The sequence below is a fragment of the Balaenoptera borealis genome, assembly GCF_965194805.1.
Source record: "Balaenoptera borealis genome assembly, chromosome: 12".
Taxonomy (NCBI): domain Eukaryota; kingdom Metazoa; phylum Chordata; class Mammalia; order Artiodactyla; family Balaenopteridae; genus Balaenoptera; species Balaenoptera borealis.
This window is the reverse complement of record NC_138869.1, coordinates 39,257,681-39,284,095: the sequence shown is the minus strand read 5'-3', so window position 1 is coordinate 39,284,095 and position 26,415 is coordinate 39,257,681. Positions and strand designations below refer to the sequence as shown.

Here is a 26,415-nt window from a genome sequence, read left to right as displayed (position 1 = left end):
AGGTTTTTGCTTCCCTTCACAAGTGAACTCCATGCATGCAAGATTGTAGAAGTCCCTATATATGTTCAGTGTTAGGCAAAGAAGACATGTTTTTATTTTCATCCCCAAAGTGTGAGTCTAGTTTGGTAATAAGGTTTTTAAAGCATCACCAACATGTTATATCTTGTTTCTCTCTCTCTCTCCTTTTTCTGTTGTCATAGGGGAGTGTGTGTGTGTGTCTGTGTGGGTATGCACATCTGTTATTTATATCCATAACACAATGCCTTTTGTGAAGAGGAAGAAGGAGGGAGATTATATTGGATGAGCCAAGGCCATGGCCATGCAAGGGGACCCTCTAATTAGGTAAAGGGTTTGTTTTCAGTATTATCTTCTAAGCTGTAACTCCTAGTTAGATTAGCAGAGGGCTCAATCCCAGTCTTCCCTTGAAGTTTCTGATAAATAGAAAAAGCGTCATCCAGATAGCCCAAACTCTGATCCTTCCCCCCAAAACAGTACAGAAGACAACATTTTGATTTAAAACAAATAAATGAAAAACCTGTGACTCCTCTCAGCTCTATTCTCCCTATTTTCACGGTGAATTGCCATTGCCCATCCAACATGCCCTGACTGATGGACAATTTTATACTTTATGTTATGTTTCTGCACACTGATTGTCTCATGACAGTCTTCCTATCGCCAAGCTAGTGAAAACTCTGGAAGCGTGTGATTAAAGGAGAGAAAACTCCACATACCCAGAAACAAAAGTTTCTACTTGCTTTCCTGAGAACCTCTAAGTATCACCTAGGATGGTATAATTATTACCTCTATTTTTCATATGACAATCACAGAGCTAATAATTTGACAACATAATAATTACATTCTCTGTGAACTACTTGGCATCTTTATTCTGATGGAGGAACTCCAGTAATTTATCAACATTATTCCAGTCTATATCCCATTATAGAAGGTCTGGGAAACAGTGGCATATAGACTCCTGAACATCCCCAAGGTCCTACCGCTAGGGCAAGTGGCACTTGATTTAGAACAGGGGTCTACAGACTTTTTTATAAGGGGCCAGAGAGTAAATATATTTGGCCTTGCAGACTGTAATGTCTCTGTCACAACCACTCAATTCTGCCCATGTCACTTGGAAGCAGCCATAGACGACATGTAAACAAACATGTGGCTTCGTTCCAATATTTATTTATGGACGCTGAAGTGTGAATTTTGTATAACATTCCTGTGTCATGAGATACTCCAGATTTTTTTCCTACCATTTAAAAATGTAAAAGCCATGTTTAGCTCACGGGCTGTACAGAAGCAGGTGGTGGGCTGGTTTGGCCTGCAGGTCATAGTTTGGTGACCCCTGGTCTAGACTAGAACCCGGCGCTCTTTCCTTGGCATTTTTCCACTGTCAGAGGTTTTCGAGCCCTTCAGAACACTAGGGGGCAGCTCAGTGATGTCTTCCAGAGTGTTCACTAAGACCTTAGTCTCTGAAACACATCAGGTTGCTTTTAATTGCTTGTTGATTACACTCACTCACTATCTCAGCACGGAGATAGGCAGGAGCCAGGGCCCCAGCCTTCTTCATACTTTATGGGCCACAGTCAATGGGAGGCCACATAGCTGTGCACAGAACAGAACATCCCTGCCCAGCACAGCACCCGGCCCAGAGCAAGCGATCAGCAAACACCAGTTACTGTTACTTTTGAAGTGCATGATCCCATTGCCTCACTATAGATGGGCCATGTTTAAGTGCCTGTTTTTATCCGCAGCTAGAGTGTAAAGGGAACATCTTGAGAGAGACCTGAGATTTGATTTTAAATATTGATGGCAAGCAAAATTTTCAATCCTTTAGGCGTTTGTATATGGTGGACAAAGTCTTTGCCAGGGATGAGTTTGCATCTGGTCAGGTTTATATTCAGTCAGTGTTCTCAAGTTCAGGGATGCCTCAGTTCCCAAGAGTGCCTGGCAAGTGGTGGCAGGGTCTTGAAAAGGGACGTGCGGGTGGGCCCGATATGCAGAAAGACACACATAGAATAGGACCATTTGGATGTGTGGGCAATGGGATTATTAGTTTCTGGTGAAAAATGACTTTTTTAGTGTTCTTTTATGAAGTGAATTCCATAAACATAATTAAGGTGCCATCTGACCCACATGCATCTGTTGTCCACAGAGGCAGAAAGGTGTAGTGCAAGGAAAGAGCCTTAAAGCTGGAAAGGGCTGGGCGTGTGACCTTGGGTAGGTCACCCAAACTCTCTGGGCTTTCATTTTGTCCACAAGATGCAGAGTAACCCTACATGATCCTATTGTTTTTTTCTTCAGCTCAGAGGAAATGTTTTTAGATGTAGGAAATTAATGAAAAGAGTATTGATTTCAGAAGAGAGCTATCCATATAAATCATTTGTGGCCTTTTGCCTTAGTGCCAAGCTCTTTTCTCAGTGAGCATGCCTATGGCAGTGCTGGCTGTTTGACTCAAACGGGAAGTTCCCTTGGCCAAGCTGACCGTCTTCTTCATTCAAGGTACCTGGGAAATCCCTCTCTAGTTAGCCAGCAGCTTGCCTTTCTGCCCCTTTCTCTGATTCCATGCTCAGGGGAACGACAACCAATATATCAAGTTTCTAGTAGTAGTTGCAACAGTTAGAAAAAAACAAAAAGCCTAGGTTAGCCTTTCCTCGGAGACATGGATGTGCGTCTCAGCCTTTGAAGTGAGGGGAAACTGAAACTAGGTTATTTCCTGAGTACCAGGTGATACCACATGATGACTTTGATATAAATATTTTAAAAATCTAAATTGAAATGCTTGAGCTCATCCCGATTTTTCCATTGCTGACAAAGACCACTCAGACAAAATCCCAAGCAGAGTCTCTATTTTCCTATGGGTACTTCGGGGACCCGCTTGCCAGTTCTCACTTGTCCCATGTGTATGGTAAGCCTCTGAAAAGAGACCTGGGTTGAGGAGATTTCTTTGGGAGAAAGACTGGCCCTTAAAGCTTAATTTTTCTTGCTCTTTCTCACCCTCTGGAGATTTATAGAGTCTCCTGTGGCCTTTGTTTTCCCCTTGGCCCCTAGCTGTTATTCCAGGTGGTATTTCTGATTTGAGCAAATGGGGGTCTGTTGCACGCTTACTTCTAAGAAATTAAAAGTTTCTTTACTTAAAAAAAATGTTCCCTCCCAAGTTGGAGCAGACAGCTGTTCCTGGAGCCATTCTCTGGAACATGGGACTGAGGCCTCAAAGAGGATGGGTGGGGCAGGTGCTCGGCTGACGGCTGGCCCACTTTGCCAGAGTTGTGGGAGAGAGGGGTCTCCGGTGGGAGTCCTGGACATGCACATCCTTATTCCCCGTGAGCGGGCCCACTCTCCCCTGTCATGGGCACCCTTCTTGCTCCAACAGAGGGGAAGCAGGCCCAGAGAGTTCTCTGTGGAAGGGCCCTGACTCCGGGCTGGGCTCTGGTCCCTCCACCAGGCAGCCTGTTTCTTCTCCTCCACATCTGGATTATTAAATAAGTTTAGCGGTGTAGTTGCTTTGGAAGAATTACCCTTGGCCTTCCTGCTGAAATTAGTTTATCCAACTTAATGAGATCAACAATTGCAGCCACGGCCCTGCCTCATTCATTACTCTAATTGCCGATGTAAGATGTGCAGACTGATAGCAGTTCTATTAAGCACATCCATTTTCATGTGGCCAAACAGGTGTTTCATAAGGGATTTAATGCTCTCTCCCTAGACTGCAGCAACAGATGTTAGGTAATTTTTTTTTTTAATGTTCTCTTTTTCCGTTTGGTTTCTGCATGAGACAGGCAGTGAAATGCTTGAGCTTCGGTCTGTAAAGCTAAAAATCTAGCGCCACATAATGTAAAGGAAAGCACATGCTTAAAGGCCTAAGGGCCTGACCCTGCAAGGCAAGAACGATGAGTCAGCCCGGACTATATACTGTTCTATTAGCCGAAGATTCTGGCTGTTCCAACAAAGTCAGGCCCGGGGTCATTCATTCTGTCCCCTCACCAGTCCTTAACACTTCCTTCCTGGGAGAGGTGTTTGCCCAATTTAACATGACCTGTGCTGCTGGAAAGTTCCATCCAGCCATGAACCTGAAAGCACTTGTTTGCTCCATCATGAAAGCTGCTCATGATCAGACCTCTCCTGGGAAGGTGTATCCGGGAGGCCACGTCTGACTGTGCTGCTTCAGCTTGTCCTAGAAGTAGGGACACCGGGTTCCTCTGGAACAGCTCACAGCTGGAGCCAGCTCTCCCAGGGTGGGTCATGTAGGTTCAAGCTAGGTGTGGAGGATAAGGGCTTCTTTCCTTCTCCTGGGTCCTTCCTATGGGTGCAGTTGGGGAAAAAAATGTCATTCCCCAAAGCACCCCTGAATGTGTCAGCTAGTTGACTTCTGAATACTTTCCTTCTTTGCATTAATTTAGCTGTGCTTGCACTCACTGATAGCAGATAATCCAGATTTAAAGTGGGTTAGGTTTCCTTGGATTGGTTGGCTTCCAGTGGAAAGTTATTATTTTAGGGTTTTTTTTTTTTTAAAGAAAAGAATTTATAGAGTCAAATGTTGCAAATTTGTCTCTATAACTAAGACTTTTCCACCATCACAAATTTTGAAAGCAAAAATAGTACTGACAACTTGGGCAGAGTAGAAAATAGTTTCCAGCTAAGCACTAGTTTTGTCTTCTATCAAGATCTTTTCTGAAAATCCCTTACCAAGGCAGTTTCCTGTGAGAAAGAGCCAAATCCCAGCTGATTGCCCTAGCAGTGGCCAAAGTTTGCTGTTATTTGCCCTGAAAGCTTTGATGACTCTGTGTGCGTGTGTGCGTGTGTGTGTGTGTGTGTGTGTGTGTGTGTGTGTGTGTGTGTGTGTGTGTGTGTGTTTTGGGAATATATAATGAATGTGCATTGGCTACTGTTGTCTGATTTGAAGCTAAGTAAATGTTTAATTAAATGTATAGAATGCTGTCTCTAATGTAACCCTCTCTCCTTATTAGATTTTCTTATTAACCCACTCCTATGAGACCATCTTATTTCTTACAGATGAATGATGCTATGGGATTTGAATTGCCCTGGGTGTATTTTGTCAGTCTCGTCATCTTTGGGTCATTTTTCGTACTAAATCTTGTACTTGGTGTATTGAGCGGGTAAGCTACACCTCTTTCATCTTGAAAGCAGAGTCCCGAGGACAGTTGCCAAGACCACACAGGCTTTGCTAGATGGGGGCCGCTGGGTGGGTGCCAAGCGTTTTATGTGTCCTCCAAGATGCTTTCTTTTCTGCTGAGGCTTCCCCAAATCAAGATGTTTCCTGGAACTTTACCAGCCTTCATGAAAGAAAGCTATAGGATAATTGTTGACCAGAAATTAATCAGCGTTGTCACTTGGGATTTAAATCGTTGGCATTGCTTGCCCATTTGTCTGTCCTAAAAGGAGATACATCTATAATTGTGTTATTGGCCTGGATCCAGATATAATGCAGATTAATTGGTACAAAACAGTAGCTAAATGACTTTTGGTAGGCCACATTTGTAGGCTTCAGCAGCAGAACCTGTCCTTATTGAAAGAACAAAAATGGAAGGCCCTTGGCAGCATCCCCTTCTAGGAGCACCAGTCTTTAATCAAAGCCCTAGTGGTCCAGCAGCTGTTCTTGGGGCTCTGCTCTTTAGCAAATGGATAACTGATAACTAATCTCCTTACATTTTACAGGTAAATGATGCGATAGGATGGGAATGGCCATGGGTGTATTTTGTTAGTCTGATCATCCTTGGCTCATTTTTCGTCCTTAACCTGGTTCTTGGTGTCCTTAGTGGGTAAGCAGTTGGATCCGTGTTCCACATTCTGCTGCTGCCATGTGTCAGGCGGCTCTGCGTGTCCCCCAGCTGCTCCCTGCGGCTTTCTCTGCATGCATGTGGACTCTGATGTCCCCTCTGTGTGTTGCTTTTGGACTAAACTGTGATTCTTTCTGCTTGTATCTGTCTGTGAGATTCTGTGTTTCTGATGCTTGCCAAACACTATTAATTTAATGGAACCATTTCCCTGAAGCCAGTCACGTTAATATGCCAGTGTGTAGAAGTAGATTAAAAGTGAGTAAAAGGATTCCCAGCCTTGGTCTCCCCCAGGAAAGGGCCTTTGTCTTTTGTGGTTTTCTTCCCATTAGTACATAACCTGGCCCTTTTAACCTGCAGTGTATCATGATGATTTCCAGTGGTGTTTCAGATTTCATGGTAAAAGAGAAATAAGCCTAGATTAGCACATAAATACTGAATAGTTTCAGACTCTCACATCCTTCAGATCGGGATCGTTTCTTAGGTTGGTTTTCTGCTGCTGTCACTGTGAGAATGCTCCCTTCAATTCATTTTTAATCTTAACTTGTAGAATCTGTCTTTAATGCAGGGTAATAATCAGCTTTTGCACCTAAATTGCCTATGGCCTTATCATCGTCCATGTCACTCAGTCACCATTTTTGAAATTTCATTTTGTTGACCCCCTTGGCTCGGTGGATTGACAGGGGGTTCGGTGGAGACTGGGTCAGGAGGGGGGCTTCGCCCTGCCTGTAGTTGCCATCCCAGAGCCCTTCGCGGCAGCTCTGCGTCCTCCCCATCCCACAGACACCCCAGACAGGGGAGTACCCCAGAGAAGGGAACCAGGGCTCTCCAGACTCTCAGAAGCAGAGCCAGTATATAGTCATTGCCGGGGCGGGGTCGGGGCTGGGAGTGCGACCGAGGCCCGGGAGGTGCCTGTCTCCCCAGAGGAGCCTCTGTCGCTCCCTGAGCTCAGACATCCTCAGGAGATACTGCTGGTAGGCTTGATTCCCAGTGAGTTTATCTACTCCTCACTCACTCTATCTGTGCCTTTCCAAGCTTGTATCTTGGGGGAAGTGATGTCTTCGTGTAACGCTGAGTCAGTGGAGAGACCTTTATCGCATTTTTCTCCACACTGCCTTTTCCAGAGCAGAAAGCAGAGCTAGTGGTCCATCTCTGCTTGCTTTCCTCATCTTCCCTCTAACTTACCCTGCCTGTTTTCAGGGATAACACGTTTAGAATTCTCCTTGACCGAGCGTGGTCACTTTACACCATGGATGTACACTGTCCTGTGAAGCCCTGTCTAGAAATGGCCCTGGAGTCCGTGCCCCACAGTGAGGGGAGTAGGGACTGAGTTGGGGGTGTGACAGCTTACCCCCTGCCCCCCACCTCAACCAAAGCTTCCTTCTATAGATAAATGGCTCTTCGAGCCTCATGTTCTTTCACTTAAAACTTGAAAAGTGCCTTCCTCCTAGTGACCCGCCATGGCCTTAGGTTAGTGTCAGGATGGTAAGGGTGGAATGTATCCCTGGAGAAGCAGCATCGTGTTGACTTTACCACAGAAACGGCCCGTACAAGGGTAACAGCAATTCTGTTGTGAATTCCTGGCACCCCGTGCCTCCTAAACCCAACTAAACTGAGGCCGTGGAAGCGATTGATTTTAACAGTGCCAGTGACGTGCCTTATCTCTGCGCTCCCAGAGCAGGAACACCACCCCTGCGTGATGAGGCCGCTGAAAAAGGAAAACAGGGGGAAATGGGAGGGAGGGACTCCTTGTTACAATGGCGGGTGTTAAATATGCACTCCGAGGGGGGTGGTGCCCAAAGCTGGAGGACAAAAACAGGCACACGCCATGGTGGAACAACCAGTGTACTAAAATATATTTTGGGGAAAATAGTAAGTAATTTAAAAACAGTTTTGAATCAGAACAAAACTAGATCCCTTATGAAGGAGAGCGCAAATGACACGTGAATTTTTACAATAAAATCCGAGATTTCGCAGCAATTTTCAGTCCGTTCCATGATGTGGGGCTGCAGCTGACTCTGCCCCACCTGTAAGGCCACTTGGGTAGGAAATGCTAAGCCGTGCTCTGTGTAAAGGAAGAGCCACGTCTGCAGAGCAGAGTCGTGCATCCGCGTTCGCTAAATTGGTCAGCTTTTCCTGAGTTCCTGTTGAGTGCCCGGCTCTGGGCCAGAAGCCAGGGTGCCAAGATGTGGAAGACACAGATGGGGGCCTTGTGCTCAGACAGTCATTGTCTCGGGGCAGGGGGAAACCATTGTTAGGTAGTGCAGGATGGCCAAGCTAGAGCAGAGGTGGAGATGGAGGGGCTGTGAAAGCTGCATGTCTGTGAGCTGGATCTTGAAAGATGATAAGGTGTCTCTGGTGGGCACTCCTCCTTGACTTTCCCCCAAAGCAACACAAAATCAAAATGGGTCATTTGTATTCATTTTCTTGTTAAAGAAATGTAATTTTTTAAAAAATTTTAGTTTTAGTCTTAGGGTTCTTCCCAATTTTTTTTAGGGGACACTGGAGGGAATACAAAAAATGTTTTAAATAAATGTTAAAAGGAAGACAACTTATGTCGCATAGCCCCTTAGGGACCATCAGACCAACACAGATGTAATTCCGAAAGGCCCGAATTAAAAGGTTCTCCTGTTTTAGACACTTAAGACCGTGCTGCTGCTTTCTAATGAAGAATCATTATAAGACGCTGTGTGTCTTCAAGTCTGTTAACCATTTGGAAATATTTGTTGCTCCTCCTTTTTTTTTTTTTCACACTTGTTTTGGCGTTGGTACGTTTTTAAAGCATTAAGACTGATGCTTTGGAAAAATCTTTGGTTTTACCGCAGACTGTTCTTCTCAAGGTGAGTGCGAGGTTCATGAACTGTACGCCCGGCATAGCCAAGCGTGATCCTGGATGAAGACGTTTTTCTCTGGTGCTCGTGCTCTGTGGGAGGAGCGGAGAATATCTGTAACTAGAGTTGCGATTTCACATTACGTCGTCATTAAGGAGATGATCCCATTTTGACCAGGGATTGGAAAGACTGTCTCGATTAAGTCTACAGTTCAGACTGTGTCTGTTCTCATGGTGGCTTTGATGGTTTTTCACTTTTAAAATTGTTCACTTAACCCTTGTCCCCATTGAGGATTTTGTCCGTAGATAGGTAAAATAAGAGAACACAGTGGTGTTTCCGCGCTTTGTTTCTTTAGAATCACTGCCAGATTCCCGGGGGGAAGTGGTGGTCATGGACACTGGGCTTGTGTCTTCACCTGCAGGACCCACCTGCGGTAAGGTAGAGGGCCCTCTGAGCCCCTGTGGTGGGGGTCAGACCCCCAAGAAGGGACCTGGTAGATGAGAAGGAAACTGGAAGACCTTGGTTCTGGTCCTGCCAGCGTCACCCACTAACTCTGGGACGTCACTTAGGAGCCCTGAGCCTCCGTCTCTTGGCCCCTCAAATGGGGAAGATGCTGCTGTGCTGCGCCCCCCGCCCCCCCCTCCACCATAGGGTAGCTGGCTTTAGGTCAGCTCATGAATGTAGAAGTGCTTTGAAAAATATGTACTATAAAGAATTTTACTCATTGAATCTGTCTTTCTCTTAAATCCACGGACCTCCTCCCAGTCCCCTCCCTGGGTGAGGTGGGAACAGCCGAGGGGCTGTTTGGAAACTATCTGAAGTGTCCCATTTTCTGGATTTCCCAGGAAGTGACCAAGAGAAACGAGCTATGTATGCACAGTAATACTATACTCGGTGCCCCCCCGAGAGGAGGCCGTGGAGGTTCTTTGTCAGCTATAAAGTATGATGCAGCTGTAAATCATGATTGAGGTTATGTCTGACAGTGATTTCTTTGCACAAATAGAGGGGCATGGCATTTCTGTAACATATGGTTAAACACTGGCTTTAGAGTCGGGTAATCAATACTTGACTCTTTGCTCTACCTTTTACCAACTGTGAGATTTGGTGAAATGACCTACCTCTTAGAGCTTCACTTTCCTTGTCTGTGAAATGATGTTAATAATATTCACCATGTGGAGTTGCGTGAGGATTCAGTGAGCTGAAGGGTGTAGAGAGCTTGGTTATCGTTATGATGATAGCTTGAATAAGAGTATATAAAACGGGATTTGATGCAAGAAAAATCTCATCAAGTCAGTTCTTTTAAGCTAATTTTTTTCCCCTGTGACCAGGCCTATAGATTGGGTTTAATTTGCATGACTATTTTACTCAGGAGTTAATAAACGAAGTATTCTCTACTGCTCTTTCCTTTTAGCGGATCTAATGTTCAAAAATACTATCAGAGGTGCAGGAAGGTACAATGAAGATGAAAATATTTAGAAGCTGGTAAATTATAGGTCCTTGTTGAGGAAGGATTTGATTTGCCTTTGTCTTTGTTTCTGCCAAAGAAAGACTAAGGGCCCACAATGCCTAGACAGGTTTTGATGTCTGTTAGATGGATTTCTCCTGAGAAGTTTAGATAATCTCTGATATTTATTATAGTGGCAGTCATATCCCTGGTACTTAGCAATGGCCAGAAAGAGATTAGATAGAAGACCCTTAAGAGATTAGTGTAATATAACCCAGACTTCGATGCATCTGTTCTCTGTCGGCCTTTGAAGTCAGGGCCCACATGCCATTTTTCATAGTAAATCCAAAGGGCAATTTTAGGATCCTATGCTATGAATATTTTTTCTGTTCAGTTGTTTTTAATACTGTTGTCTTGGTGCCTGGATATTCCTTGCCAAAAAATGTTTAAAAACTCTATTTTCTTTTCTTTTATAAATTCAGTATCATACTCTGAAGGCTTTTGAATTATTTACCAAACTATGACCAATATTGAGATGGACCTCTATCCTAATCACTTTTTTAAAGGAAAAAAGTGATTAATTTCATCTCCTAATCCTTAGACTCGATTCAGATTTGTCCAGAACATTCCATTTCTCTTCAACCCATTTGGTTTCTCTTTAATCCACAATAACTGGGGGGAAAGGTTGCTTGGTGATTGGTTGAAAGTGTTGGGATAAAAAACCTAGACAAAGGTTCAGGCATGGCTACTCTACCTGTGTTACTGTTGGTATAGAGGAAGTGGAGAGGGGTGGTGTTGGGGGGGGCACTGTACTGAATAGGTTCAGGTTTGGGAGGGCATCATAATTTACACCCTGGCCCATTAAATTCACACCATTATGAGCCACGGTCAATCGGAGATTGCCTCTAATTTCCTCCCCTTGAACGTTGGCTCGGGGCAAAACATACCAGGTAGATGGTGGTTGTTTGCTTGTGGAGACATACCTTCTCGGAATAGGCATTCATATAAATTATTCATGACTGGGATTAGAATTAGCTCTCATTAAATATTTGACCAGCATCTGCTGACAAAAAATAAACAACAGAATTTCTTCCTGTACCTAAACATATCTACATCTTAGAAGAGTAGTTGAATTGCTTGCAACGTTGAAAGGGGTATAGTTAGGTAATGGGATAACCAGGCTCTCAGCATGGTTGGTTACCACTGTTTTACAGAATAAAATTATATTGAGTTAATTAGTTAATTCCATATCTTGTCCAACAGACTAAGAAAGCACGCCGAGATCTAGTCCAAAAACAAAGGGACAGTGGAGGGTATTTGTAGATAGTTCTTACAATTAAAAAAAAAATTTTTTTTCCAGTATGTAATTAGTGATGATCAGGCTGCCAGAATTCCAGACACGTTTAGCTGGATTTGTCTTTGGTTTGACTAGACTCATAGGTGAAAGAGTTGTCCATACAGTTGGAGGTCTCTTTTCTTGAACTTGGAAGTAATGTTGGGAGTGGGGTTGAAAGCTAAGGGAGAGAGCTGTGGTCCTTTAGTAACTTCACGTGGTTTGGTTTTGGTAGAACAAGAAATTAAGCCCCACTTCAGGTTTACGTGGAAGAACGCTAAATTTCCTTTTTCTAATAAAGAACCGTGTTAAACATTTATATATACTTTTAAGCACTGAACTTTCCTGTTGCAGAGTTAAGATGCTGTCGGGGGTGGCTGGCAGGTGGATGCGGCTGCTGTAGGTACGGTGGTACCTGAAGCGCATAGGCTGGTAGCCACACCTGACATTAACAAGTGAGTGGTAACCTCTCCGCCGCTGGCTCGAAGCGACTGTTTCCATGGAAATGGCTGTTGGGATCAGTGGAAATGAGGTAAGTGAAAGTTTTCGCTGATCCTTGTTTCCATCAAGCTGACGCCTGTTTCCCTGGCAACAGCAGTGGACAGCAGCCAGGCACTAGCAACAGATTCAGGAGAGCTCTCTCACTTGTCAGCTGTGGCTATCATCTATTCCTAACCGAATCCTTTTTTATAACACTTGGCAAAAACCTCTGAGGACCCAGGAGGCATCTCTGGCCACGTGTTTCCTCCTGAACACCCATTTTGCCGACGGCGAGCTCTGTACTAAGCGAATTCATCATAGTGCTCTCATGCAGAGCTCAGCTCTTCATAAAGCCACTGGTACCTTGATGGTTGAAATTAAAGCCATAATTTTCCTGTGTTCCCTATTCCGTTGGCGGCATTAACAATCACTGTTACTTCTGCAGTGAAGGGTTGTTTATGAATTTAATAATTTGACTTCTGTGATTGCCCTAAGGCGCTACTGTCAACTTTATGCCGGTCTTTTTTTCCTTCCGTGTAATACCTCTTATAGGCTGGTAAAATTGCTTACAGAAATCAAATATTGGTATAGCAGGACAGCTCAGTATAGCAAGACCCATATGTCTGTGGTATAGGGAGCTCCTCTTTATTAAAGTTCAGCAGTTGTTCCTTTCCTGGAACATTTTAATATTTAAGCAAATTATGCACCCAAGGCAAAAGTATCCTTCTCCCGTATGAGACAGTGTTCGCAGGTACCACAAAGCAAAGGAGAGCTGTCATTATTGCCCTGGTGTGTAAGGTAAGAGTGTGTGTGGAGAGGCACAGAATGAGGTGTTAGGCGCTGTCTGGTGTTAAACCCTTAAAGATACCATTTTAAAAATATTTTCTCTGAAACAAAATGAAACTCTGAGACTCAGAGCTGTATCTCTGAGAATCAAATGAAGATATGGATCCACAGCGTTACGAGAATTTAGATTGGCTGTGTAAAAGAGCACTGAAAAAATGGTGAATTTCCCGTCTTGGAGGGCTTTCTGAATGACTTTGTTCCCAAGAATCTGGATGAGGGCAACTATAATAATTGGCTTGGAGGCGATATTTAGGACTAACCCTGTTACCACTGGATCAGGTTCAGTGCAACAGACTAAAAAACAGAAAATCTTGCTCGATATTTTTCTCTCTCTCTCAGACTACTTAAGAAAAAAGGACTTATTCATTCAATGAATACTTTTTGTGTGCCTACACAGTGGTTTCAATGGTGAGACAAAGCAGAGTCTTGTCTTCATGAAGCTTGTATCTCATGAGGGAGACAAAAATTATAAACTTTTATAAGTTCTTTGAAGGAAAGGTGCATGGTGCTGTGAGAGTGTTTAACAGGGAGAACAAGTGTCTAAGGGAAGCATCCTGGAGGAAGAGAAGGATGAACGAATAGCCATCACATCCAGGCAAGATGGGAGAAGACGCTCAGGGAGGGTATTACAGTCAAGGAGAAACCCATGCAAAGGCCCGACAGTGGGAAGGAACAGAGGGCATTGGAGAAACTGAAGAAAGCCAGGGTGGCAGGCACTCAGGGAGCTGGGAAAGGATGGTGAAGAAAAGAAGAAGACAGACTGGTCAGCAGAGCCCAGATCACAAAGGTCCTTCAAGATCACATCACAGATTCTGGTCATTAGCTGAAGGGTAAAGGAACCCACTGATAAATTTCAAGCCCAAAGTGATGTGATTTATATTTGTGTTTTATAAAAATTACTCTGCTTTCTGATGTCTTCAACTTACCTTAAAATACTTCAAAAATATAATATAACTGGATGGATAGAGGGATGGATAGATAGGAGATAAAGAAAATGTAGCAAATGTTAATTGTGGAAACTAGGTGGTAGGCATATGGCTGTTCACTGTGTAAGTCTTCCTACTTTTATGAACATTTGAACTTTTTTCTTAACGTTGGAAAAATTCAGCATGTAAAAATCACTCTGGCTGCAGTAGTATGAATGGATTGGATGGATGCAAGACTGGATGTGGGGAGACCATTTAAGGCTATTGTAATCCTCTTCCAGCCACAATATAGTAACAGTGCCAGAATGGACCTTTTACTATAAACAACTATAAAACTGGCGAAAATATATGAAGCAGTTTTTTTTTTTTTTTCAGAAGATGGAAATAGGCAACACAGGATTGGGTTCCTTAGGAGAAGGGAAACACATGCAGTAAGTGCCACAATTGTCCTGGCTGTCTGCCTGGAGATGCTTTTAGAATTGTGGCACAGGAGGCAGAGCCCAGAGGAGGACAGTGGTCTATTTGCTCGAGAGGCAAAGAGCAGAGTTTGAGAGGCCAAGACAGCTGGGATTTTCAGGGCAGGGTACTGGAGAGAGAGAGGTATGCAGAGAAGGGGCTCCAGAAAGCTGAATAGGGAGTCTCTGAAATCTTTGACTATATACTGAGCCGCTATGTGCCAGTTGAATTTATTGGTAGAGAACAGCTACTACAAAGCTGTGAGCCGCTGGAAATCTCAGTGTTGGGAAACAGAGGGATTCTGACCAGCTGGAATAGATTGACATTGATGATACATTGGACATTCAAGTGAGACCTCGGAAAGGCCAGGCATTACGGGTAGGATTACCTTAGCCCTGGAGTAAGAGCCACTCTAGACCTACCCCAGTCTAGACCTGCAAATCTTATAAACAAGCTTCAAAAGGATCAGGACAAGTGGCTAACTTAACACCTGCCAAAACAAGTCAACACCCATTAAAGGAAGACACCAAAAACCCAGATGTTCCCCAAATATTTCCCCACATCATTAAATGTTATAGGACATGAAAAGAAGCAGGAAAACGTGATCCATAATCAAGATGGGGTGGGGGCGTCAATAGAAACAAATTGAGAGATGACAGATAAGGCAGGAAAGGAACAAAGAACATATGGGATGAACAAAAAACCAATAGCAGGATGGTGGACATAAACCCAACTGTATCAGTACTTGGGTTGAATGAAATGGGCACAGTGTTTTAATTAAAAGACAGAAATTGTCAGAGTGAATAAAAATGCAAGATACTATAAAGACACAGATTTTAAAAAAAGGGATAAATATATTAATACCAAATATATAAAATAGACTTCTATACAAGGAATATTTGCAGAGAGAGATATTTCAGAGATAGAGACATTTCATATTCCTGGAAGGGTCAATTCATCAAGAAGACAATGATTCTACATGAGTTTGTACCTAATAGACTTTGAAATACATGAACGGAAAGCTGTCAAAATTAAGTGGAGAAATCAATAAATCCACAAACATAGATGAAAATTTTATAGTTCTTTCAATAACTGAAGAGCAAGGAGATGAAAAAAACTAAATATAGATAACATCTGAACACTACCAACCAGAATGACCTAACTGGTACTTACAGAACACTATATCCGATAACTGCAGAATACTCATTCTGTTCAGGAGCACCAAGATAGGCCAAGTGTGGACTGTATTAAAAAAACAAAGTCTCACTAAGTATCAAAAGATTTAAATCTTGCAGAGTACATTTTTTCTAATAGCAATTGATTTGAAATAGAAACCAGTAACAATATGCTGTCTAGAAAGTCCTTCAAATACTGAAAATTAAATGATACATCTCTAAATAACTTAAAATTCAAAAAAACATTACAATAAAAGTGAGAAGTTTTTTAAACGGAAAGATAATAAAAATACAGCATCTCAATTTGCATTATCCATCTAAAGCAGTGCTTAGAAATTTATAGCTTTAAATGCCTATATTAGTAAAGAAGAAAGGTTTATACATTCCCATCTAAGAATCTAGAAAAGAAAAGCAAATTAAATCCAAGGAAAGTAGAAAAAAGAAATAAGAACATAAGTCAGTAGAAGAGAAAATGCAAGAAATAGGTAAAGTTAACAAAGACGAGTGGACTCTTTGAAAAGCTTAATAAAGTTAATCTTTAGCAAGACTAATCAAAAAAGAAAAATCGATCAGTATTAGAAATGATGGAGGGTATGTCAACACAAATATTACAGACATTAAAATGATAACAAGAGACTAGGATAAATAATTTTACGACAATAAATTCAGTAACTTAGGAGAAATGGACAAATGCCTTGAAGAACACAGCTTATTAGAACTGACTCAAAAAGACAGAAAAGAATGAAGAGCCCTATATTTGCTTTTCAAATGGAATTCAGAATCATAAACTTTCTCTCAAAGAAAACTGGGGGCCTCAGTGATGTCAAAAGTGAATTCTGTCAAACAATTTAGAAAGAAAGAATATCATTTCTAGAAAAAAATCTCTTTCAGATAATAGAGGAGGAATGGACATTCCCTAACATATTTTTATGAGGCCAGAATAACCTCAGTACCAAATCCAACAGACATAAGAAAAGAACAGTAGTTTTCATTAATATAGATGTAAAAATTCTCAAATACTAGCAAATTAAATCTAGCAATTATTAAAAGAATAGTACCTCACGACCAAGTGGGGTTTATCCAGGAAACACAAGGTTAGTTCACCTTTGGAAAATCAAACAACGTAATTTACCATATTAACAGAATGAAGGAGAAAAATCATATGATCATCTCAGAAAATGCAGAAAATGCCACCAACAGTATTCTGTAATATTCATCATAAAAAGCTCTTAACAAACTAGGAATATATGGGAACTTCCTCAACCTGAAAAAGGTTATCTACCAAAAAACGCAAAAACTGTAACTGACAACATACTTAATGGTGAAAGGCTGGATGCTTTTTTCCCCTGAGATTAAGAACAAAGTAATCATTCCTCTCTCACCCCTTTTGTTCAACATTATACTGGAAGTACTGGCCAGTACATTAAGGCAAGTAAAGGATATAAAAGGCAGAAAGATTAGAAAGAAAGCAAAAGCTATTTCTGTTCACAGAAAGCATGATTGTCTACTTAGAAGGTCCTAACAAATTGCCGGAAAACCTACTAGAATTAATAAGTGAATATAGCAAGGTCTCAGGATACAAAAATCAATTTTATTCCTATACACAAGCTGCAAGCATGTGGAAAATGAAATTTGAGAAAATATGATTTACAATAGCATTAACAAATTAAAATCCTTAGGAATAAAGATAAGAAAAGATACGGAAGACCTCTGCACTGAAAACTACTGGTTAGTAAAATTAAAGATGATCTAGGTAAATGATGATGGCCCATGATCATTTGGTCTGGATTGGAAGATTCAGTATTTTTAAGATGTTGAATTTATCTGCATTCCTCAAATTTATCTATTTATTAAGTGCTGTCCCATTCATAAATGCTAATGGCTTTTTTAAAAAAAACTGACAAGATGATTTCAATATTTATATAAATTGCAAAGGACCTATAATAACTAAAACAATCTTGACAAAGAACAAAGTTGGATGACTTACACTACCTGATTTCAAGACTTCCATAAGGCTACAGTAAATACAGTATCATTTTGGCATAAAGATAGATACACAGAACAATTGAATGGAATAGAAAATCCAGAAATATGTGTATATGGTCAATTGCTTTTTGACAAAGCTGCTGAATAATTCAATGGAGAAAGGATAATTTATTTTCAGTGAAATGCTGGAAAAACTAGATATGTCTTTAAAAAAGAAAAAAAAAAATGAACCTTGACCTTTAGGTCACACTAGACACAAACACTAACTTGAAATGGATCATAGATCTAAGTAAAAAGCTAAAATATAAATGTTTTCTAAAAATACTTCTGCCCTTCATAAATAAGAAGTTGAAAAGAAAACCACACAATGGGAGAAAATATTCACAATACATATATCTGACAAAGAGTTTGTATGGAGGATATACAAGAACTCTTAAATAATAAGATAAACAGTAAACAATACAATAAACAAAAAATAATTAAAATTGGCAAAAGACTTGAACAGATACTTTGCAAAAGAATATATATAAATAGCCAATGTACATGTAAAGATGTTTAATATTATTAATCATCTGGGACATGCAAGCTAAAATTGCAGTGAAATTCTACTACATATGTAGAATAGTAGAATAGCTAAAATCAAAAAGACAGTATCAAGTGTTGACAAGAGTATAGAGCAACTGATAATGCTCACATGTTGCTCATAGAAACATAAAATGGTACAACCACTTTGGAAAAGCTTGTCAAGTTCTCATAAAGTTAAACATATACTTACCATATGGCTCAGCAGTTCCAGTCCTAGTTGTTTACTGAAGAGAAATGAAAGCCTTCTGTCCACAAAATGACTTGTATGTCAGCATTCATAGAGCATTGTTCATAGTAGCTTCAAATTGGAAAAACCCAAAGGTCTATCAGCAGATAAAATAGATAATCAAATTGTGGTATCCAAGTCAAACTTTGGAATACCATTCAGCAGTAAAAATAGAATGAAGTACTAGTACAACATTATCAATATGCTCAAAAACATTTTGCTGAGGGAAAGAAGCCAGGTACAAAACATAACATATGGTGAAGTTCTGGAAGAGGCAAAATTAGTCTATAATGTAGAAATCAGGTCATTGATTTTCTAGGGTGGGAAGAGGAAGAGTTTACTGGGAAAGGCAATGAGAGACCTTTCTGGGAGGTGTTATAAATGTTCTTTATCTTGATTGGGGTGTTTTTTACATGGTGTCAACCTTAGCCAAACCATCAACTTAAATCGTGTGCATTTTATTGTTCGTGACTTGTGTCATGATAAAATTGATTTTAAAATACCATTAAAATAGATTTAAAAGAGTTTTCTGCTTCTGGTTGAGATGGAGTAACAAATACCAGATTTACCCTCCCACCTGAAACAACAACAAAACCCAAAACAGACAATATATGTAAAACAACGGTTTTCAAGACACTGGATGTCAGGCAATGAAGGACAGTGATCCCTGAGAACCAGGAAATAAACTAAATAAGCTCCATAATTGTTCCAGTTTACTGGCTTAAGAGAATTCCTGGGCCACGGCACAAGGAGGGGGAACCCAGGCAGAGCCCTGTGGTCCCCCTGGGTTTAGAAGATGAAGCTAAGAGTCTGCAAAAACTAAGGTGGCTAAAGTATGCAGGACAGAGTACTGGAGAGGAGAGAATTTCACAGAAAGAGAACTCCAGAAGTTCCCCCGTAAGTATTCAGCAGAGTACTTTTAAGCACATGTGTGTGAGGACGCTGGGGAAAGAATATTTGAATGCATTAGAAAGGATGGTGTTCAGTGCTCGCACAGGGCCAGGAATATTGCCTGTTCCCACCAGCCAGACTGGAAAAACTCATAATTCACAGGACATTGGGTAGAGTACTCAGAAAGGATTTGCCTCAGCAGTGGAATTACTAGTCCTAGACTAAGTAGTGTTCCAGATTGACCTAACAGATTATTAAAGCAAGACCTGAAACGATCAATCAGTTTAGTCCAAGTTACTTAACTGCATCCCAGAACAAAGCACTGGCATATTTGTAGGAATACAAAAATATCTACCATCTAACAAGATAAAACTTAAAATGTCTGGGATTCAGAAGTCAGTAGGCATGCAAAGAAGCAGATAAATGTGACCCATAACTAGAAGATTTAATCAATCAGTTGAAACCAACCCAGAACTCACTCAGATGTTAGAATCAGAAGAAAAGGACATGAAAGAGTCATTATAACTATATTCCATGTGTTCAAAATGTTAAGCAGAGACATGGGAGATGCAAAAAAAAAAAAGCCTAAAAAAGTCAAGATCCCAGGGGGCTTCCCTGGTGGAGCAGTGGTTGGGAGTCTGCCTGCCAGTGCAGGGGACGCGGGTTCGGGCCCTGGTCTGGGAGGATCCCACATGCCGCGGAGCGACTGGGCCCGTGAGCCACAACTACTGAGCCTGCGCGTCTGGAGCCTGTGCTCTGCAACAAGAGAGGCCGCAATGGTGAGAGGCCCGCGCACCGCGATGAAGAGTGGTCCCCACTTGCCGCAACTGGAGAAAGCCCTCACACAGAAACGAAGACCCAACACAGCCAAAAATAAATAAATAAATAAATTCTTAAAAATTAAAAAAAAAAAAAAAAAGTCAAGATCCCAGGAATAAATCTAACGAAAGATGTACAAGATCGTGTCTACAAAAAACTTTGCTGAAGGGAATTAAAGAAGACCAAAAAATGGAAGGATTGGAAAACTCAGTTTATTAGGATGTCAGAAGACAGGTAGTATTAAGAAAAGGAGGTTTTCTCTGTCATGAGAAGAAAGGAAGAGAATACGGGGCAGATACAAATTTGGTTTGAACGTAGGAAGCTGGGAGTGTTCCTGCCTGATTCCTAGCTTCTCTGAAGCAGGGGACAGGGTTAACTGCTGGCGGCAAGGGGGTGGGTGGCAGAGTCCTGTCTGGAGAGTGGGGGAGGTTCAAGATGGTGGTTGCAGGGAGTTGGGGAGTGAGTGGACCAGAGAACTGACGTAGATGATAGGTAGCATTGAGGTCCTTTTTGAAGCTGGCGATGACGAATCCATATTGATGTCAGTCTGTCGCATCATATGACTTTTCTGTGGCCACGTTTGACTGCTCTTACCCAGGTATGGAGAAAGGGAGTATCTGAGGTCATCTGGGGTGAGGGTTTTGCTCTCTCTGTATAGTAAAAGGATGCAAGAGAGTTTAGGGTAGCAGCAATAACATCACTAAATGGATTACTGATGTATCATGAAATCTAAGGTAGATTAGGAGGGAAGGAGAAGCCTAACAGACTGAGAGAAAATGGGGACGGTCAGTGGACTGGACGTGCCGAAGAGGTTAGTATTGTTTATAGTAGGAGGAGTGAGACAAGTCAACTGATCTGAGAGGAGGTTGTGGTCAGAGAGCAGAAAGCTTGAATTCATGATTAGAGGTGGTAAAATTTGGAGATCGATAGTCATGGAGATTAATATGTCAAGGGATTGAAAAGCCAGGTGTTGGCAGGGTCAACCAAGGGCTACTGGAGTCCCCCAGGAAGATGGTAGGACTTGGGATGGGGAGGAAGGCTGGGAGCTGGGAGCCTAAGACTTCAGTCTAGGGGGCAAGTAGGAGATAACACAGAGGAAGGGGAGAAGGTCACATAGCCTACTGGCATTGTCCTGAAAGGAGTAAGGTTTTTTGTTTATTAGATTTTTACAGCAGGATGAGGGAGTATTGGTCTACATGTGAAGAGGAACAGAAAAGCAAGGAGGCTGTCAACGCCACCTTGAGAACCCGAGGTAGGTGGGGTCTGGAAGGGCTACAAGGGAAGCAAAGCAGTAAGCTTGAGGATGACCCAGGTTTCCATCAAAGCAAAGGAGAAGGGGGGGCGGTCCCTTTGAAAAGGTTGAGGATACAGGAGAATGTACCCTCTGGAGCAGCAATTCCAGAGTGAAGAGTGAGAGGAGGCTGAGTCAGCGACGGGGAAGTTCAGAGGACCTCAGGATGACAACGCACTGGGTGATGGGGACTGGGCCTTGGACATGTGCCTTGCGCTTTGCTCGGTGACTGCCGGCATCAGTGAAGAGAGCCGAGGCTTAGTGGTGGTGAGCTCTTCCGATGGGGCAGGGTCCTCAGCTAATGGAGACCCTGGCTCACTTGGTCTGGGGCGATGTCGTCCAGCCACTGTGGTCTGGGCTCACCTGGCCTGAGATGTGTGCCAGAAGCTTCAGTCTCTGCAGAGACAGCCTGGGGGTGCTGTTAACTCCAGCGGGTGTATCCACAGCCGAGGGTTGTGGCAGTGCTGTGGCTGGGATCCCTGAGTGCTGCCCCGCCTGCGGTGGCTCCTTTGGCCCAGGGGATTCCTAGTTGCTGTGGTTATTGGTTTCCACATGTCGTAGTGGGAAGAGCTCAAGTTCAGAGGTCAGAGTCCTGGCTCTTGTCCTGGTGCCACATTTCCTGGCGACGTGACTTTCATCAGTATACTTCACTTCTCCAAGTCAGGGTCTTCTTGCTCCTAAAGTTGACGGCCCCATTGCCATGTAGTTTTTCTTTTCTTTCTTTTTTTTTTTATAAGTTTATTTATGTATTTATTTTTGGCTGTGTTGGGTCTGCGGGCTCTAGAGTGCAGGCTCAGTAGCTGTGGCGCACGGGCTTAGTTGCTCTGCGGCATGTTACATCTTCCCGGACCAGGGCTCAAACCCATGTCCCCTGCATTGGCAGGCAGATTCTTAACCACTGTGCCACCAGGGAAGTCCCCGTGTGGTTTCTCTTACAATGCTGTCCTGAGAACCAAGGAGAGAAATGGATGGGAAGGGACCTTGTAAACTGTAAAGACCTTTGCAAATGTGAGGTGAGGTGTGGTCAGCATTGGCTGTTCCTGTGAATAAGGAACAAGGCTGTTCCTGTGAATTTGAAAAGCCTTCTTGTTTGCAGTCTGAATATTCACGCGCCAGCTGTTGTCTCCAGGGCCCTGCATCTTTCCAGGACCTGGAGTGGCACTTGAAGACCTAACCTAATTTCTCTAAGTCTGATTGTCATAAGAGTTTGTTTTGGATTTAGGGATAAAATATTAATCCACTCAGAACTAGATCATTCCCTTGAAATTCTGCTTTAAAATAAATCTTGGTTTAAGTTATCTGCCGGCACCTTCAGAGCCTCCAAGCGTTTGGGGCTTTTCGGCTTCTGAGTCTGGGAGGCTTTCACTGAATCTGAAGGATTCTAATCCAGTGGGTGATGGCACACCGCCTGCCCAGAGGTGTGCTGTTCCCAGAGGCCTACCTGTCCTTGAATCATATGCCGGTACTTACAGATAGGCTTACGGGGACATACGGAGGAACTCCAGGGCCCTCCCTGTGTGCACGCCAGCACCTGCACCCTCTCCCCTCCGGCTCTCAGTCAAGTGTACTTGAGCACAATCTGTACCGAGCCGTGTGCCCTGGGAGAGCAGTGGAGGGCTGGCAGGTCAGAGAGGGCTCTCCTGAGGAAGCCAGACTCAGGTGGGGCGTTGAAGGAAGGGCATTTGTAAGGATGTCAAGAAAGGAGGATGCATGCCAGACCCCAGAAGCGGGGAGGGGAGCAGGGCCTGGTGTGGCACGCACTTCAGGAGCCAGTGAGTTGGCCAGTGGGGCCGTCGTGGTGCTGTGTGCTGTCTGGGAGTCGTGGGGCAGAAGGAAGTGCCTGGTGACGGAGGCGGGGTTTTGTCTTTAGTTCATGGGAGCTGTGGAGGCGTTGAGCAGCAAGGTGATGGAGGCGGGCCGGGCCTGGAAGGTAAAGCTGTGCCTCTCTGGGCCGAGTGGAGTGAGGAGAGCTCTGGGGCTGGGGGCTGTGGCAGAGGGAGCGGGCTGTGAGGAGGTGAGAGTTCCGGCTGGGGTGGGAATGAAGGACACCTCATGGAAGATGGTTGAGGGTCAGTGTCTCTCAGGTGAGGAGAGAGCTGTGGATTTGTCAGCTCTGGGGTATGGATCACGTGAGGGAATTTTTCTTTAGTACTTATTGTTGCTAATATGTCAGTTATATATAGATCTATGCCCGGCGCTGGGCTAGGTGCCTATATAAAGTTTATTTCATTCAATCTTCTCAGCTACTTTAGTTGCTGTGTCTTTTGCCTCAGTTTTACAGATGAGGGAAGCAATGCTCAGAGAGGGTTTGTTTTTCTCGAAGTCACACAGCTAGTAAGGAAGGAATTCCGGGTAAGCTAGGGATGAAATCTGGATCTGCTCGACTCCAGAGCCCAGGCTGCTTTCTCATCAGTTGGAAGCTCTTTCTGTGTGTGATGAGGGGGTGCCCCTGGGGGATCCCATCTATCAGACTGGCTCTGTGCTGATACATCCTGAGCTGTTCCATTCTTCATGCTCTGCCAGTTTCTTTCTCTTCCCCCAAATTAATTACTCAAAGTAAAGGGGAATCGTGGAATATGGAGACTTCAGAGAAATTGGGGTTTTTTACCTCTGAAAACTCCTGTGAACAAGTCCCAGTCTATCTCAAGAGGTCCTTTTGGGATTCTGTTACTGGGGGGGTGGTAATCTCTCTGAGTCCCTGAGTCTCCCCTATAATAGGATGCTCTTCCCTTGTTCTCCAGTAAGTCTGGTGGTTCAGAAAGGGCACTTCACCCATCCTGTCCTTCAAGGAGACGCTCCGCAGAGGGAGGACCCTATCTCCCTTAGTGCCTCTCTCCAGGTGGTCTGCCTTTGACGTGACCAGTGAGTGGGATTTGGGCTGGAATTCCTACAGGGATTGCTTTGAGGACTTCCCAGCTGGTGGGCTCTGTTCCAGCTTTTTCCCTGGGCCAGTGTGGCTCCTCTGTGGTCAGATCCCCCAGCTGCCCTTTGAATAGGTGGTGCAGCCCTCTGTCCATCTCAGGCTCTTTAACCAGGCCCTTAGCAGCAAACTGTTTTGATGCAGAAGCAGGACAGGGCCTGGGCTCGCTGGTCTCTTCCCACATGTTGACTTTGAATGGTTCTGCCACCCTCCCAAGTCAGACGTCAGGTACACATTTTTCTCATTTTTCTTTAAAAACCAGGATCTGACAAGTCTAGTGAAGTGTGGTTCTCAGATGACTTCTTAAGGAGCAGTATTTGAAGCCGTCATGAGAAGATGTGGTATAGTTGGCAGGGCTCACTTGATTGATACATTTCACTTGGAGAAAGTGATGTCAAGCAAGAGGCCCATGTTTTTGAAGAACACCTCTTAAAACATGTTTTTTAGAAAACAGATTGAAACAAGAAGTCTGTAACTTTCAGCATACAACCCGGATTCTTATCTTTTGGGGAAATGTCTTTGGTAGCCATGGAAACTAACTTCAAAGAAAGAGCAGCTCTTCTGTCCTCAGACAAGGGGATGTGGAAAGTGTTGAAAGGAAAGTGTATTTCATTCTAAGAGGCTTTTTCTCCATGGGTGACTTCTTAGACTTGTCCAGGACTCTGACTGGCTTAGTTTTTGTTTTTTGCTTGTGACAACGATGGGTGCGGTTTTAGGTGATAGAAGGTTACAGGTACGTCCCATGCAGAGCCCACAATCACGTCTTTGACCTGATCATCATTAACGTAAGGCCTGAGCCTATAAAACTATATATTTAATTCAGCCTCATCTTATCGAGCAACTGCTAATGACCAGGATTTGTGATAAGGAACCAACATGCAAAGATAGGACAGACACAGCCCCTCCGTCACAGGGCTTACAGTCTGGTGTGTAAGAGCGAATATTAAATAACAAATTGCAGGGCAAATTGGAGAAATGTTTTTGTAGGCTGACCCAGCTGAGTGGGGTGGTATTTGGAAGAGTAGTGAGTTGAGCCTCACTTCGGGAACAGCCTGGAGCTGAAAGAGCTCTCCGTGCCTTGGAGAAAATGAGGGAACTTTAGGATGGCCGGAGCACAGGGTTCAAGCCAGGGAGTGGTCAGAAAGGACTGGGAGAGAGAAGACTGGACAGATCGTGCATTTGTTCTCTCCGTCCATCCCCCCCTTCCTCTCGGGCAGCATAAGTGCCGCCCTGTCCCTGAGCTTTGGTGTGTTCTGGCTGCCCTGCCGTCGTTCACAGAAGATAACTCACCCTAGTTATTAAGAGCTAGGAAACACCTACTTTGAAAATGGTTCATCTTCCCAAAAGACGGCAACTCTTTTCTATATAAAGCATCTTCACAGACGTTGATGTCAATAAAAGCAGCGAAGGACATGAAAAGGGGAGGATTGCTTTGAGAAAATCTCTTAATATTCCCCAACCATCACAAACAGAAAAATTAGAAGGCACAGGATCCCTTCACACAAGGATTCCCCATGGAGTTTGTTTCAGGAATGAGCTCACAAAGAATAGTCATGATGTAGTTGGGTGATGGGAAGTGTGATTGTTAAACATTTTTCTCGACCTGCTTGCTGTGTAAACAAGGGTCCTCCATTTGCTCTTGTCTCTTTGGCTTGCCGGTGGTTCCCCTTCACTTCTTGGTGGCCAGTGCCTAACTTCCGTTAAAGGGCACTGTCATCCATTAGCCCTCTTCCCCTCGGTGGGAGTTACCTGCAAGGGAGCAGATCTTATCAATGGGGTGCTGCAGTCCAAAGCCCTCCCCCCCATTCTGGCCTATTTATTTCATGCAGAGAGAACACATTTTGGCTGCTCCTGGCTTTCTGCAGTTGAGGGAAAACTGGAACAAAGCCAATGATTTTGATGAACTTTGAACTAAACCAGTACCAACAATTTAAAATTTTTTTGTGTGTGAAGCATCACACACTATTGTTGATTTTTTTTAAATAAAACACCCTATTTCCTCAAACTCAAACTGAACTTATGTACTTTCCAAAAAATTAAATTTAAGCAAAAATGTTTTTGAACCAAACTGCTCTTTCATCCTGTTTTATTTCCTTTATGTCTGTGTAGGGGAAATAATTTAGGTCTAAAGAAGATTGCCCTCTGCTGATAAAAATCAGTGGCTTATTTCTTCAACTTCCCCCTCCTCTTAGCCTTTTTGTGGGGGGTTTGTTTTCTTTTTTGATGAATTTCTGAGTCTTTTCTATGGAAGTCTGAGTCCTAGTGATTCCATTGGCCTTGCTCACTGGAGGTTTTTGTGCTTGTTTGTGTTTGTTTTCTCTGTGCGTGTGTGTATAAATTTCAAAGCATTTAGCTTGTCTAAATTTTATTTGTGTGGGTTTGGTTAAAATAAACAGTACTACAACCCAAGA

The 26,415-nt window shown here is 43.2% G+C and overlaps 1 protein-coding gene across 9 annotated transcripts in view; it reads left to right on the top strand.

The window, feature by feature from the left end:
- CACNA1D (calcium voltage-gated channel subunit alpha1 D) overlaps window positions 1–26,415 on the top strand; it is a 320,332-nt gene that overhangs the window by 179,856 nt on the left and 114,061 nt on the right. For 5 of the 9 annotated variants that reach the window (XM_082347969.1, XM_082347972.1, XM_082347971.1 and 2 more), the window contains exon 8: window positions 5,677–5,780. In XM_082347969.1, coding sequence (XP_082204095.1) covers window positions 5,677–5,780 — 104 coding nt within the window. Of the gene's footprint in view, window positions 1–5,013; window positions 5,118–5,676; window positions 5,781–26,415 lie in introns of all 9 variants that reach the window. The other 4 variants (XM_082347973.1, XM_082347970.1, XM_082347968.1 and 1 more) reach the window with 1 other exon arrangement.